Source organism: Epinephelus fuscoguttatus, linkage group LG17 (assembly GCF_011397635.1).
Source record: "Epinephelus fuscoguttatus linkage group LG17, E.fuscoguttatus.final_Chr_v1".
In the NCBI taxonomy this organism is placed as follows: Eukaryota; Metazoa; Chordata; class Actinopteri; order Perciformes; family Serranidae; genus Epinephelus; species Epinephelus fuscoguttatus.
The window spans coordinates 24251685-24268125 of NC_064768.1; the positions used below are offsets into that span (position 1 = coordinate 24251685).

The 16441-nt window shown below is 41.6% G+C and overlaps 1 protein-coding gene across 3 annotated transcripts in view; it reads left to right on the forward strand.

Moving 5' to 3' along the window:
• The window catches only part of ripor2 (RHO family interacting cell polarization regulator 2), a 105052-nt gene that overhangs the window by 15857 nt on the left and 72754 nt on the right, over positions 1–16441 (forward strand). Inside the window, exon 1 of one of the 3 annotated variants that reach the window (XM_049601703.1) lies at positions 2466–2559. The exons of 1 other annotated variant lie outside the window; for it this stretch is intronic. In XM_049601703.1, coding sequence (XP_049457660.1) covers positions 2499–2559 — 61 coding nt within the window. In that variant the 5' untranslated portion in view covers positions 2466–2498. Of the gene's footprint in view, positions 1–2465; positions 2560–10878; positions 11401–16441 lie in introns of those variants that run through there. One more of the 3 variants, XM_049601701.1, reaches the window with a different exon arrangement.

The window sequence follows — 16441 nt, forward strand, 5'->3', positions numbered from 1 at the left end:
CTGTTGACCATATAGTGCAACATGCCTCCCCTGCATCATGCCATGCGTTTAGCTCTAACAATTACAGTGAAGGTCATATTGTCAGGTACAGCCCTTTAAGAGTACATTGCATCAGTTGCCCGAAGTTTTGAAAGTTGACTTCTCCTCTCTGCGGTCAGCAGGTGTTGGCTCCGTGTATGCTGGAGGACATGGTGATGTGCTGGGTGGCGTGGGAGAGGAAACTGTGGTTTTCAGAGTTCTTGCCGCACTGTCGCCCCACCCTTCTGCAAATCCTCTTTATCTGGCTTCTGGATCTCCCCAACAGGAACATGTTTACATGTCAAAAATAGTACTGGATTATGCAGTATATAATGAACTGCCCAGGGCTGTGGGGAGATATTAACTGTAAGAAACCTGCTCAGTCACAACAAAGTGATTGGATGGCTTTTCCATGAGTGTACTTTAATAAACTCTGAGTTGCTGCACATGCAGTTTGAAATGATAAGTGTGGAAGATTCACATCTCAAATTCTAAGTAGACAACATTGTCTTACTCCCACAACATTAAAATACGCCACTTGGGTAGTGTCCCTGGCATCACTATGATTACTAATGTACACCAGACTTTGACCCAGGAGAGTTTGCACCAGCAAAAACACTTAAAGCTGAGTGTTTTTTAGCAACATCTAATATATTTTCCAAACCATAATGAAATGGTTTTGTTGTCTAAGTCTAGCCGCCAGCCCCTTCTTACTGCTGACCCCTTCTGAATCAAGATACAATACAAAGGGCTGCCCCCAGCATCATTTTAGTAACACCCAGGGCTTCTACTCAAGCGACAGGTAGGGATAAGATCATGTTGCTTAGTAGCTTAGTATGTGTCCTTGATTTCATCCCAAGCAGCTTCTCATCGCAGACAAACATAATTTTTGCCACATGATATGCTAGGCTAACTGTTGTCAGCAGATTTAATCAGCTGTAGCTTGCTGTTTTATGAGTCTGGTTAACGTATAGTTAAAAACACTGTCTCCAACTGATTTAAAAAAAAAAAAAAGTTTCTAGCTGCCATGTTTTAAAACAAGAATGTTGTAAAAAGTGTCGCAATAAACTTAATGGCTGCATGATATTGTAAAGCCAAAGAGTAAAGGTGCATGGTCCAAACAGCATCCAAATAAATTTATAAGGCATTTAAATAAAGAAACACCTTTATTTTATTTTATTGCACTGTAGCGTTAGATGTCATTAGTCCTAATATTAATAAGTGGAATGAAGGAAAGTCTGATCTTCATTCGAACATAACCCTGTTTAGCCTCTTACTTATTCGCATTTTTCAACCTTGAATGTTTCACTTTAACCATTAAGAGAAAGGGTTTTAGGATGATGAATAAGTGTGAGCATGAATGGTTGTCTGTCTATGTGTCAGCCCTGGCAACCTGTCCAGGGTGTACTCCCTCTCGTCCAATTTCAGCTGGGATAGCAACCCCCAACAGGATAAGCGGTGACACGAAATGAATGAATAACCTGTAACAAACTAATGTAGTAAGTCAATGAACCTTGGCCCTAAAAGTGACGCTTGTTTGCAGCCGTGCTGTAATTCTGTGGTGACATGTTATTACATCATGCCAGATAATGGCCAAAAATTTGCGCTACTACCAGGGTGTTGTATTTCCATCATTGTTGATCAAAACTTGAGCCGATTGAACTTGAGCCAATTGAATGCCGATTGTAACCTTTACTATTAAATACAACAGCCAGATGTTAGTGGGTGGTAGTGGGTGTTTTGTCCGATGGGAAAGGGACATAAGCTAGTTAGCCAGACATGCTAATGATTACTGCTCACCTAAGAGCAGAAAACCCATTGTTGTTCCTTACACTTTGCTGTTATGTTTTTGGTTTTGAAAAGCTAAGGGAAAATACATCCCCCTCTGAAGTCTTTAAATGCCAATATCACTTTTACTGCTGCGCAGGCCCGTGCACACAGTTTCAGCATTGGATTGATGGGTGGCGTTCACTGAACAGCCAGTTACACTTCTTTAAACAGATGCATCCCCTCAGTACCTGATCTGAACATTAAAAGGCACTTTCCAGCTACAACATTTTGTGTTTTTATATATATGGAGGTTCAGAGACAATTGAACAGATAAAAGGCCGTGGTCGGCTGGTTCATTTGGTCGAGTGCTTCAGCTGTCTGTTATCTCTTCCCTTCAGGTGTAGCCGGCAGCAGCAGGGCACAGCATGGGCACAGCCATCTCTGTGGTGCCAGTCTGCACAGCTGGCGTAGCATCGGCTGTATTGCTGCCATTGTCTGATGCCCTCTGTGCACTCTGGGACGGAGACAGACAGGCAAAGAGTAAATGAGCGAGAGAAAAGGATCCAATTGTGGAACGGAGAAAGACAAAATACAATAGCGACAGGGAGAGACAGGGAGAGAGCGCAAAAATAGAAATTGGTGAGAGCACAAAAGGAGTTTTAGGCTTCACACTGACAAGGAGGCATCTGCTGGGATTTAGCTGTAACATAATGTACCGCAGAGTCAGGACATATGACCATATAAAGATGAAAAGATATCAGTATGCGTACAGTAGGTATATCTCCCAGTTGTTCTCCTGCTTTTATTAACATAACTTTGGCTGTTTTCTTTCATCTCTTTCTCTCTCTTCCTACTGCAAACTAAACCAGGCAATATATTCAAACAATTACAGGCTGCGTGTTTGTCCAGGTGGTGTTTGCCTGAATAATGTAAGTGTGGATGCTGCTAAGAAACTGAAAGGTTTGCACTAAAATAGTTTGAAATTCAGAACTCATTTCTGATGTTCTCTTGTTTGTGCAGACTAATTTTCTGGGTAAAGACCTCTGACTCATTTGGTATTTCAATCAGCACTTCACACTGATTGATGTTTGATGCAGCAGTTTTAGTCATTTTACACATTCTCTGGTCTAAAATTTGGATAATTTAGGTTTTATCTGTTTGTGTTGTTTCTGTGATTATGACCCACTGTTCTGTACTATGACTTCTCATCAGATCCACTCTGTGATCTTAAGTTTGTTGTTGTTTCATGTGGGAACAGTTTGCACAGACCTTGGACGAGATGTGCCGAGCCCGTGTGTCTTTACGTGTAGTGCATGACTGTTTGCAAGGTGGGCTACGGTAAGGTACATTATGGTCATCCTCCATCAGACACATGGAGTTGCAGCGCGTCGCACACAAACACTAACTCACATACGTGGACCTCAGATGAGTCAGAGAGTGCCATGGCAAATTGGATTTACCACGCAATGCCCTCATTATTGTAACCAGGGTAACCAGGCGCCCCTTCACAGTCATCCCATTTTGTCATCCTTCTCAGAGGGAGAGAAAAAGAGGCCTGGGTGGAGGGAACGACAGGAGAGGAGAGATGTCCAAAGAGGTCTCTTTTACCCGTCTTCCACCCATCATGCTCTCTGACTCTCACTGACATTAGTCTGTGGGATTTATAAAGATGAGTAGAACTGCACCATCCTCCAAAAAAGACATTATATTTCTGTCCTTTTTCCATCACCTTAGACCCGTACCTGTCATAGTTTGGCAGAGGAAGTCATGCTGACATCAAGAACTTTTCCTAGAAGTTTGCCCATCTGTCTTCACCTTAAACTTCCCCACCCGCTCACCCCTCAGTGCATCTGATATTTCTGAGCAGCCTGGGCAGGGGACGACATGCTGTTACAACACACTTTTACTCAAGTTCCCTGTACTCGGAAATCCAGTTTCCACAGCATTTATGAATTGGCTTTTTGTGTCGCAACAATATCCTGTTGTGTGATGGGTGTATTTTCCACTCTTCATTCACACTTTTATTGTGTTCTTACATAGTTTTGTTCCCTGTTTATTTGTTGCTTTCTGCAGTCCTTAATATTTTAATATATGTATATATCTAATATTTTATTATTCTGTCTGCAAGTATCATGCATTGTCTTAAATTTACATTTTGAAAATCTTTAAAAACGGTCTTCTGGTCTGTTTACTCACGAGTGCAGCAGACAAAATAAAGTGTCCAACTTAAAATAAAGAAAATCTTCAGTTTAATTTGTTAACTACATTTTCTAAAAAAAAAAAATTAAAAAAATAAAGTTCAGCTCAACTGCTAGAAAAAAAATCCTGGTGATTGAGTGCTAAAATAAAATAACAGAAACATACTGGCATCTGCCTATTGCATATTCAACAAGTGTTATTTTTAAATTGTATATTAAATTTAAAAGCTCCCCACGTTGCTAAAACACCCACATTTCCAGAAAAAAATCCAGGACATGAACTCAGTGACCTCAGTGAAAGCTGGAGCCCTGAGGAGCAACAGATAGCATAATTAACCCGCTGTGAGCATTAATCATTTTCATGCATGAGTCAGTTTCGACACAAGCAAGTAAACCTAACTCTTTTTTAAACCAGGTGATCGATCTGGGGCACCGGTGGCTTAGTGGTAGAGCAGGCTCCCCATGTACAAGGCTGTTGCCGCAGCGGCATATCACTCCCTCTCTCTCTCCCCCCTTCACACTTGTCTGTCCTATACATTAAAGGCTTAAAAGCCCAAAAAAAATCTTTTAAAAAAAAAACAGGCGATCGATCTGACAAACTCATATACAAACCTCCAATTTAACATATATTCTCAAGTATAAATCAGGGAAGGATTAAAAAAATATGCAGAAGCTGAAGTGCTCTTTTCTTTCTGCAAAACTCAAATGTTTGTTGTGCTTTGCTGTATGTTGGGATGTTGTGGTTTTTGGAGTCTTCAGCCACCCCAGAAGTGTTAACAGTAAATAATGTTGTCACACCTAAATGTTTAGGTCATTATTGTATGAATACAGTCATCTGATGCTGATTACTTTCTCTAGTTTCTAGTATTTTCATGGCCATTGTAGCATCTGTGCAAAATGCTGCATACTTACAAATTAGCTAGCACCGTAAAATTAGCCTGGATGCTAATGAGTTGCTGCTTCCATGCTAATAACAGATATTTTAGTCCACAGTAACAGGCGGCGCACTGATGCATATTATCAGGGCCAGAGGAGCGAGTGTGTAGGAGGCTGAAGCCGCCTATTCAGCCTCCTGGGATACTCATCATCTGGCTCGATTCAGATGCCAAAGAGCTCCATTGTTTGACCCCATTCAAACAACACCATTGTACCAAGCGGGTCTGATTGTGCTACTTTTTGCAAAGCCGGAGTAACAACTGTGTGTGTGTATGTGAGTGTGTGTGTGTTCTTGTGTGTTTGTCTGTGCACTGTTTTGGTGGCATTGTTGAGAATTATTATATGGACGTGTGTGTGTGTGTGTGTGTGTGTGTGTGCCTGTGGCATTGTGTGTTTGCATCCCAGCAGCATGCGTTTGCATTTCCCGAAGCAGGGGGTTTTCTCTGCTGGTGACAACAATGTACCCAGTCATTGAAATGCAGCAGGGCAAACGCAGCCCAAACGTGACCCCGTTTTCTGCCACCGCTGACTGTAAAGTAGCTCATAATTAGAAGCTGCTGCTCAGAGGGGGAAAGAAGTTGTTGAAATGTCTGTCAGTTTTTATAACTGCATGCGCCATTTTCTGCTGTGAATAACTCTGGGTTTAATCTCAGAAAAAATTTAGGCATAAATGATAATGCAGTCACCAGAACATGTGACGACGATGGCAGCGAACAGATGGGAGTGGGACGTATCTGCATAAGACAGTGGGCTTTGCTTTGCATGTGTGAGGCTTCTGTATGTGAGTGCGCTTTCTGTTTACTTGCCTGCATGACCAGTGATTCTCCATTACCCGCATCATGTGTCTCGGATCAGAGCACAAAGTCAAAATGTTCCTGCTGTCTGCTGTGAAACACCATATTGGTTTGAGAACATTAAATATAACTGTTAACCACCACCCCCATCGCCCAGTCAGACACAGCTCTGGCTGTGTTGTTTGACAGTCATAATGTCTAACTTAGGGCTGCACAATTATTCAAAATATAAATCAAAGTAAGGCCAAGTGCAATATCCAAATTGCAGGTGCTATTATTTGTAAAGCCGAAATGCAAAAATTAAGACTCCCATTACAATTGTGACTCATCTAGAAATCGTAATATCTGTTGAAAATAATTGCAATATTTTTTTTTTTTTGCATATCGTGCAGCCCTATTTTAAATCTAAATTCTGAGTTCTCATGTTCATGTTGTTCTCCTGCATCCCACAGGTTCTAGATTGTTCTCTTATGCAGTTTATTTCACCACTTTCTGTAATTTCCTGTTGCTGCTGGGAAAGTTGCTCCCTCACTTTGACCAGGAAGTTTGTACCTGCATGGTTTCCTCAATAGCTTCTTAAAGTGGTTCCTCCACTGATTTTAAGATAGTATTCTCTCGGCCACTTCTCATTTTTGGATCAGTCAGAGCTGTGAACGCTGTTTTTTCCATACTGTCATCAGGGTGTTTTCAAACTGTTGTGTCCCACCCAGTCCGAAAGACTTAATCGGTTTCATTAGGGCTGCAACTAGAAACAACTTACAACTATTTTTTTTCAATCATTTAGTTAACTGTCAGAAAAATACTGAAACATCTACATCACAATTTCAAGGTATCAGCCAGCAGCGAATCCTCACGCTGGAGAAACTGGAACCAGTGTATTTTGGGCATGTTTGCATTATAAATAACTTAAAGGAGGAATTGATTAAAAGAGTTAGTGAATTAGTTTGCATGTTTCTCCTTCTGTAATACCAAGAGACTCTTGCACCACTCACAGAACAGACTAGAGGTGTCACATGCACAAGTCTTTACCTCTGAGTCTATGAACTGACTGAATCACAGCCTTCTGTCTGAACTCTGCGTTCATTTCATCTGTATTTGTGCATGTTTCTGAAAGTTTACGAACATGGACAAAATGAAACAGTACTAATAGAGATGGTGGAAGCAGGGTAGCGTAGTTCAAGTGAGATACAATTGTAGGAGATGATGACAAAATTTGAATAATGGTGTTAATATATAATAAAAATACATAGTAAAACATAGTAAAATTAGTGAAAAGAAATCTCTGTCCACATGTCAGGATTGACACTATGACTCTTCCCTCTAGTGCCATTTATTGGATGTATCCATGCCAACATAAAGGATTCAGGGAATGTTTGAAACAGAGGTTTCTATTTTTGTACGTAAAGGCAGTATAAAGAAGCCTTTAGAGGAATACTGCAGCCACAAAATGATCATTTGTAAATTAATTACTTACCCTGTGTTATGTTGAATTTGGAAAACAAAGAAACTTTTTCTCGCACACCTCCACTGTGAACAAAGAATCCAAAAACAGAAGATTCTTTATGAGTTGGAGTAAAAAGTGGGCCATGTTGAATTTGAATTTGTGTGTTTTTCTTGCATGCTTCCACAGTGAGCGAAGAATCCAAAACTCCAAAACTGATCATTTGAAGTAAATGCTTCTGCATAAACAGTCTCAGAAACTATCGAGTAGCTCACATGATCAGTACTTCCCAAACACATGCACATTAACCAAACCCTTATTATCTAAAACATTCCATATGCGAGTAACATGCATAGGCGAGCGTGTGTGTTTCAACTCATCTCCTGTATTCCAGCGATACAAATGATCATTTTGTGGGTGAAGTATTCCTTTGAAAGCTCATCAAAGTACAGCAGAAGCTGCAGAATAATATGAACACACATGTACGAACATATAAAACACCTGTGGTCTACAGTATCTTTCACATCCTCCACCTCATTGAGCTCAGACAAATAAGAAATCCTCTCATCTTCTACATTTGTTTTGTAGACATCACTGTTAACACAACTTACACAATATAACTTTCAGTCCACAGTACACGTTCTTCATATGTATTCAGACCCAACATCCATCCCACCTCCTGATAGATGTGATGTATCTGAATTGTCTGGACCAGCCTCAGTGAAAATGAGTTTGTCTCCAGGTTTGCTCCCTTGAGCTTTGGCCTTAAAGGGAGGAGGTGGCAGGGGAGAGGAAGTCTAAAGGAAAAGTGATAATGAATTGACTTCAGGCCTAGTTTCTATTTTGGTTGGGAATTGGTTTGTGTAAATGGGTTGTGAGTCAGAGAAACTGCAGAGTGAGGACAGATGGAGGCACTGTGTGAGACAGAGGAAGAAATTCTGCGTCTGGCTGTTTTTTTTTTTACTTCTTCTTTTTTCATCTAAGAATAAATTAAAGGTCAGAAAGAGACAAGACTGCATGCTACCAGTAATTTGGGACTGGACATGAAATGCATGAGAGGCACTGGTAAGGGGCCTCCTGGGGATCATGCAAAACTCTTAAAAAGCTGGATGAAAACTCTTTCAAAGTTGAGCCACCCTGCCCATGCACTGCTGGAAAGTTTGTCATGACACGTGACAAGAGTTTGGGGTTAGTTAAGTTCACCCAGTTTGCTTTAGGTATCCATGTAAATGTGTCAGTGAGTGAGCTACAGTTGCTGAAGCTGAGGTCATTGTATGTCCAATATATATGCAACACTGTTACAACAGCATTTTTAGCTAAGCTAGCAGCACGGCTCGAGGGATGGCAGTGTCAGATGGCCCATCATTTTGGTCCAGACTGATATTAGTATTGGATAGACTGTCATGAAATTTCATTCATTTGGTTTATGTTAGCATGCTAACACACTCAACACTGAGGATGAACATAGTAAATATTTTACCTGCTAAACATCACTTTGTTAGCATTGTCGTTGTGAGCATTTTAGCATATAGCTTGATGTAACACTGTGCCTCAGTACAGCTTTACAGAGCTGCTAGCATGAATTTAGACTCCTTAGTCTTGCTTTGGAAATTGGAAACAGACAAGTTTCTTACTTATTATTATAAAGAAAATGCTGATGCCACCAGGGAACGAGCTCCAGGTAAAATGAGGGCTCGATTTACGGCATAGAGGAAGTGCGTCAACCATTGCATGATCAAAACAGGAATAGGACAAAGCTTTTGGTTTCCCTGGTATCGGTAGCTGTTCCCAGATGTCAGTTCCTTGCAGTTACTTTCACCAGTAGCGCCAATGGCGAACAGCGGGGCAGTGTGTCCTGTGTTGTTGGCAGTTGCTAAGCTCTGAGGAAGTTGTGTTTGCCACAGTGATGGCAAAAATAATACCAGCTGGAAACACGATGGGGGTCAAGTTGACAAGTTGTGTGTTTCCACTTAATTCTCAGTGAGCAACACAGCAACAGTTTGCTTCTCAATTATTCACAGTTTTTTACATTTTTTAACATTGATAATTACTGTTAGAGCCATTTCTAGCAAGTCCTAGTTTTTGAGTTACTTTAACGCACTATCTGACCTGGCACTTTGGGAACCTTCAATTAAACGCAGGTGTGCTAAAGTGAATGGGGAGCATGGCAGACGCCACGCGGTCACAGTCTTTAACCGCTGCCTATTTGGTTAATCTTATTTTTTTATTTCTTGATGAAGTCATTGAATTCCCCATTGACTTGAACTTTGTTTTTGTAAAGGTCTGTTTATGTGGGGAATGTTTTTTTGGTGCCTGCAAATCAATGAACCGTTAAACCAACCGAAGCACCCGGATCATCATTCAGTGAGTAAAATTAAACCATAGACGAGTTTATCGTACCCCCGTCATGGCAGCTGTGGGCCATATTTTTTAACTTATTCGGAAGCCACAATAATTACTGTATGAAATATAAGCCAGTCTTTAGAAATCTTGTAGTTTGCTTGACAAGAATTATCACAATTTTGAATCCATTTCCATATTTCTGAAAGGCTTGTTTTTCTTGTCCACTACTGTTTTCCAGGTCAAGAATGAACAACTGTTCAAAAACACAAATAATATACATAGCTCACATTAATAGCACTTGCTCACATGCCACATACCATTTTTGTTTTGCTGAAAGTTGCTCAGTTGCACGTGAAGCCAAAGCTTTACATATGCATGTAAAATAACCCAGATCTTCCCCATCCATGGGCCCATAGATCAAACAGTGCACTGCCATTTCCTTTAACCCTGCCTCCCAACTGCTCTGCCTCCGACTCTCTCACATGAATGACAGTTCATAATATTTCTAGACTCAGCCACTGTGAATGTTATAACTTTAAGGACAGAATTATTTAAATATGGGGTACTTAAATGTTTGTACTGGGAAGTTAAAATACCAAAAAAAAAAAAAAAAAAAATCTGCTGATTTATAGACGTCTTTTTCACAGTGTAACTCTATGGCAAGCTGTCTTTTTTGGGCCCCATGGCACATGTAATGGACCCAGAATTGTAATTCCACGGTTTGGCCTCACTGTTAAATCGGCTCCAAAGCCCAGCTCCGTTCCTGTGGGCTTGGAGGAAACTTGTTGTGAAGCAGGTGGAATATTTGTCATTCCAGCTGGACAGACAAGTCTCTGAGGATTCTGGTAATATCTTCAGCACGTGGCGTTTTGCAACCTGTGGAGTTGTTCTGAAGTTGGCTCATGTTTTAAAACACAGATGCTGACTGTAGCTCTGTGACTCAAATGTAATTATCAATACAAAAGTCTCTAATTTAAAAAACAATGATTATCAGAGAGGTATAAACTGGACCTCCCACAGTGTCTGAATCGGTCTTATTTAGAGCAGGTGTGTGTTTGTGCACGGCGCCATGGAGACTTTCAGCAGCAACAGACGCCAGCAGACGTTATCAGCTCTGCTGAGGCCCCCTCAATGTGGGCCAAGTGAAAAAATAGAGAGCAATCAGTGTGGTTCCATAATTCCTAGTGAGCTGTGAAGGAATGACAAGCAGAGCCACATCTCACACTGCATGTCACGTACACACAAGCACACACACTTTCACACCTTTCTTGCATGTCCATATTTGCTTAAAATAAAAAATCTAATTATTCCTGTTAATCACCAGCTGCTCAAGCTGAGTCACTGTAGAGTGCCATACTGTGCTTATGGGCACACACACACATACACACACCACTGACCCTCCCCATACTGTACACACACACACACATACACAGACACACACACATGCGCACACTTACTCATACAAGTGCTCTCCAAACAGCACACTCTCACTTCAGCTTTGCACAGGATATTATGAAATCAGCAGTGTTGCTGAAACTTAGTCAAGGTCGCTGGGAGTCCTCTCTCTCCCACACACACACTTCACCTGGCACTTACACACTCACACACACATCCTTGTGCAGGGAGCTGCATCTCAGCTCAGTCCCAGTCCTCTACTCGAGCAAGAAGCCCGCTGGTGATCGGACTGTCGCCTGAAGCGAAGAGGCCGAGCCGGCGTTGATTCAATTTTACAGCCCAGTCACTCTCTCTGAAGCTCCGATTAGTCAGCCGAGGGAGACGAGGAGGAGAAGAAGAAGAAGAAGAAGAAGCAGAGGAATAGTGATGGCTATGACAGACATTGCGGAGGATGACCTGGATGAGATGATGCGCGAAGAAGCGGAGGATGTCTTCTACGAGGACGGTAAGGCTTGCCAAGGGTCAGCTGTAGAGTGTGAGAGCAGGCGTGGGCTTACAGGTGGGCTGCAGGGCTGAAACGGCTGCTCGAGGATCACAGTGAGGTCAGACTTGTTGGTTTGGGACTTGTGGTTGTGATCGGGGTTAAGACGAGGGCAAAAGTGGTGGTTGAAGTGTGGCCCAGAGGGATCTCTTCAGCTGTGTGGGTGGGGTTGTTTGCTGCATGGTTGAGTAGGCTCTGATACAAACTAAAAGGTTGACACCAAATACTGATTATTAAAAGGAACAAAAGATGACTTGTACTTACATGCTACTGTTCAAAGTCATATTCAGTAGCTGCATTGATGGTAAAAATTAGTGTAATGAATCCTTGACTAATGAGAACTTCATGCTTTCTGTCTCGTACATAGTTCCCCTTTTGCAGGAGCTCTGTGCAGAGTTTGTTTATTGATTTTTCAACTTTTACCCTTTTTAGAAAGCCGAGAGCAGCCGTGCCCTCAGCAGTGTGGGCGTTCTTGTGTAACAGGCAGATGTTTTTAAGCAAGCATTATGCACCACAAGAAAATCTTTACAACATGCAGTTTGTGAGTGGTTTTTTTTTCATTTTTAAACCAGCTGTAATCATAACCTACGTTCACTTGGGTCCTGGAAGAGTGATGAGCGGTGGAGTTACGGCAGACTGACTGATGATTGTTCATGGGTAGAGGTTGTATATTCATTGTCAGGTTGTATAATAAATTACTACTGTTCAATGTTTTTGCAGAAAACATTGAACAGAAAAATAGTCTGACCAGGGCTGTGGCAAAAGCATTATGGATAATGATGCTTCACAGATTGGCTCTGCACTTATCATGTCACTCTGTGTGTAAAACAGTATAATGCACTAATGTAGAGCTCCACCAATTTAGCATTGCACTTTTATAACATTGTTGGGCTCACAATAGGCAGTTAGAAGTCGTTCTTCTGACTTTGTTGCATTCATGAGCTTTAAGACATAATGTGCAAACAACATGGATGCTACAGAGAAGATGTGTTGTATTTTATTGCTCAGAGCATTTAAACTACACGTTTTATATTGAAGTGATTTGCGAGTGATTTTGTCCCGGACTTGTAGCTGCACCAGTGCATCCCCTACAACAATAACTTTTCTAACTAATATCACATTACAAATTACATGCGAGCAAAATATTGACATATAATATGTGAATTATTAAAGTTTATTGCCTTCAACCGACATCTACTTTCATCCGGCATGTTTCTTTCAGCTCGTGTACCAAAAGTTGTTGTTCCACCTTGAGGTAACGTTTGTGTGAATTTTCCCAGTTGGGAACTCATATTTCCAGTTACTCAGAAGGGTTATGCTAGTGGCCGCTAATGTAGCATCAAGCCGCTAGCGTCAAACAGGAATGAGGAGCGGGCTATGGAGGCCTGGTATGCTCACTTCTCTCTAACGTGGCACGCCCAGATTTTTTACAGCAACTTCTTCAGAGCCAAAATGGTGGAGCACATAACCCTCCTGTAAAACTATAAACTGTTATTTCATACTTCAGTTTTTGTACAGATTAAACAAACAAGATGTAATGTGGTTTTTATTGCACTTTAAAAGGTGCTGGTGGGCAGATTTTGTTATCTGTTGACAGAGCCAGGCCAGCTGTTTCCCCCTGTTTTCAGTCCTATAATGCTAAGCTAAGCTAACAGGCTGCTGGCTGCAGCATTTAATTAGCAGGCATGTGGTACTGATCTTCTCATCCAACTCTCTCTCATACTCACCTGTTGCAAAATGGTTGAATACATTATTTTAAATGAATTTTGCGACCCACACACATGCTCAGAGAGCACACTGGTGCATTTATATATTTTATTACATTTATTTCAGCTCCATACAGGCTCTAAGTGCTCTGCAGCGGCTCCACTGATGATGAGTGGACAGCGAGCTGGAGGATATTCCCACATATTGCATCATTTGGTGTGTAATGTATGTTAATGCCTCCACTGACCCACTTCTGACTGAGATACACCGATGGTAATGTGACGTTCCCTTTGAACAACACAGCCAGGAGGTGCACAGCCAGATGACTCTCTGCAACAAACCAGCCAATCCCAGCGCACAGATTCATGAGGAGGTTGGCTAGCAGGCATCAATGTGTTTATTCAGAGACACAGCTGAAGGATGCAGAATGTGGATCGCTTATATTTTCTGTTCTAATTAGCTCTTTGGGTTAGCGACGGAAATTACACTCTGTGTTTTGTGTTGAATATTCAAGCATTTCATTCTTATTGCTGCTGAATGCAAATTTACGACCACTGGCCTATTTTCTTTCCAAATCATTAGTTTCATCATTAGTAGTGGGTTTGCAAATCTTTGAGTTTGAGCTACCCACAAAATTAGAAATTGGTGTTGAATGAACTCAGCTTGAAGTGTGGGATGTGTGGTTTTGCAAAGGTCATGTGGTGGTTCCCAGCCTGAGGGTCTGAACCACATAAGGGGTCACATTAAGTAAAAGATAAAGGCAAGAGACAGTTTATATTCATTTCAGCCCAGTCGCCGTAAGAAAATTTTGTGTTACGTTTCTGCAAACCATGAATATGTTACATTTGAACGTTTCAAACATAATGTCAATGTCTCTAAATTCTGATTGAGCTGACTTTGTCATCAGGGGGTGGTGGGGATGATGAGACAAGGGTGAGACAGCTGCAGACCAACAAACAAACACACACACAAAAAATGGTTAGTTTCTAGGAAGACAGCAGCAGCATTTTCAGCTGTGATTGTGGCACTAAAACTGGGTGTTTAAAGCCAAAACACAATATTTTTCTAACCCTAACCAAGTGATTTTTATAACCACATGTTAATCACAGCACTGTTGAAACATAAAGTTTCAACATATCCACCACATATGAAATGTACAAATGTTGCATATCCGTGGTTTGCAGAAAGGTACAATGCCACCATTTATGCTGGTGATTAGGTTATTCATTCCCATTCAGAGACAGTGGGTTGTGTCACGGCATCGTTACTCCAGCTCGTTGCTCTTTTGCTGCTGTGCTGCAAACTGAATTATGACTAAAGGAGCACTACTTTAAACCCGGCAGGAGAGATGTCAGAGTGCCTGAGCAGAGCAGATACGCAGCCACAAGCGTACTTTCTCCCTCCCTCTTCCCACCTCTCCTCCTCACTCACACTCTCAGCGAGTCCAGTTCAGGTTGTATGAATTAGCTAAAAGCCTCAGTTGGCTTTACTCAGTGGGAACAATGTGTTTTTAGCTTCATCCTACGTCCTCTTTTAAAGTCGAGGCAAAAGGCAGTCACTTTGCAGAGACATGAGAAGGGACTCAGAGTTGGCAGGTTGGTTAAGACATGAAATTTGCGACACATGCTGACTGGGTGGTACCCTTTGTGTTTAGAAATGTGGTACCTGCATATATATACATGTGTATACATGAGTATACTGAGGTAGTCAGTAAGTAGTAGGCAGAGTGATGTGTGTCTGGATTACTCACCTTTAGTGTTATTGTATTCAGCATTTTCCCTCACAAGCTCAAAGGTCATAGAATCGTCCCAACTTTAATTAAAATGATAATTTTCTGTTGAAAAACAAACAGCTATTAGTAGCATGCAACTCGAAGGGTTTCATGCTCTTTGACGGCGGTATAGTACTACAAACAAAGCCTCGGCTCGCCCCCGATGATTACCCCCAAGCTCCTGCAAAATCACATCTGCACCAGCACCCACCTGACCTGAACAGTTCCATTCATATCTCACAGAACCTAAAGGCAGAGCCATTAAGTGGTTTTACACACACGTTAACACAAACACAACTCCGCTTTCTTCTCTTGTTATCACACTCTACCACACATGCACATCTTGAAACATTTCTCAGAAAAGAAATGGCTGCGCCGAACGATATCAGTAGAAGTGCACAGCAGCTTCATTGAGACCAAAATAAACACAATGGCCTCTTTAACTTCTTCTTCCTCCTTATGAGTAATTTAAAGGGCCTGATTTTGCTCTGCTACTCTCCTCATGTGGTTGGCAGCACAGCAGCAAACAGCGAGCGAAAACAAAGTACAAGAGAGAAGTGTGTCCCAGAGGGAAGCTGCAGTTTTAGGGTTTTAATGGCAGTAAAAATACAGTTTAGTATGAGATTGATGGTGCCATGGCTGGAATGAAGCCTTACTGTTTGGTGTCTAAATAAACCCGTGTTTGACTAACTGGGTCAGGTCAGAAAGCATGACAGAGCTGCCTTCAGTCACAAGTCAGGAGCCTGGAAATGGTTCAGTCAGTAACATCACAGGACGAGACCACGCAGCACTCTGAATTATATTTACGCTCAACAACCACACAGGAAATAACTCTTCCTTTGACATGTCACTTTTGAACGTGCATGTTTGTGCTTTGCAGTTTCATGTGTGTTAAACTAAAGACATTTAATGTGGTTGTGACTTAGTGAAGAGTTTCACCGCTCTGATGCAGGAATGTGTCATATTGTTCTTGTGCAATAGGATGCGTCTCCATTCCTCCCCCTGACTACCACTTACATGACAAACCACTAATTGCTGTGCTCAGCTGCTATTGTTTGTTTGTTTTTTTAGTTTGTTTTTTTGAAACCTCTTTCTGGCACAATGACATGTCAATCACTGAGATTTTCATTTAGCCAATGTCCCTACACAGTTGAGAGTTTTTTGAGAGTTTCTCAACTACCAAGATGTTGTGTAAGTAAGTAGTATTAGATAAATTCACCTGAATGGGGTTGAATCTTGAATGGTGTGTTTCCACCTGTGCTCCTTAAGCCGTTTAGATTTTGCCTGGGGGGGGGGGGGGGGGGGGGTTCTCTAATGCTCTCAGGTAAACAACACCTGAGATTTGAGGAGGGAGCAAAAGGCATGACACCACACGCAGGCTGACTCTAAAGGAGGCATGCCACAAACAAACATTTCCTCAGAACAGGAGCTTTTCTTGAAATACATGGTTGTAGTAGAAGGGCAACATTCCTGTGGTAATCTAAGAAACGAAAGACACTAACACAAAGAAAAAACTATGTAGGCTAA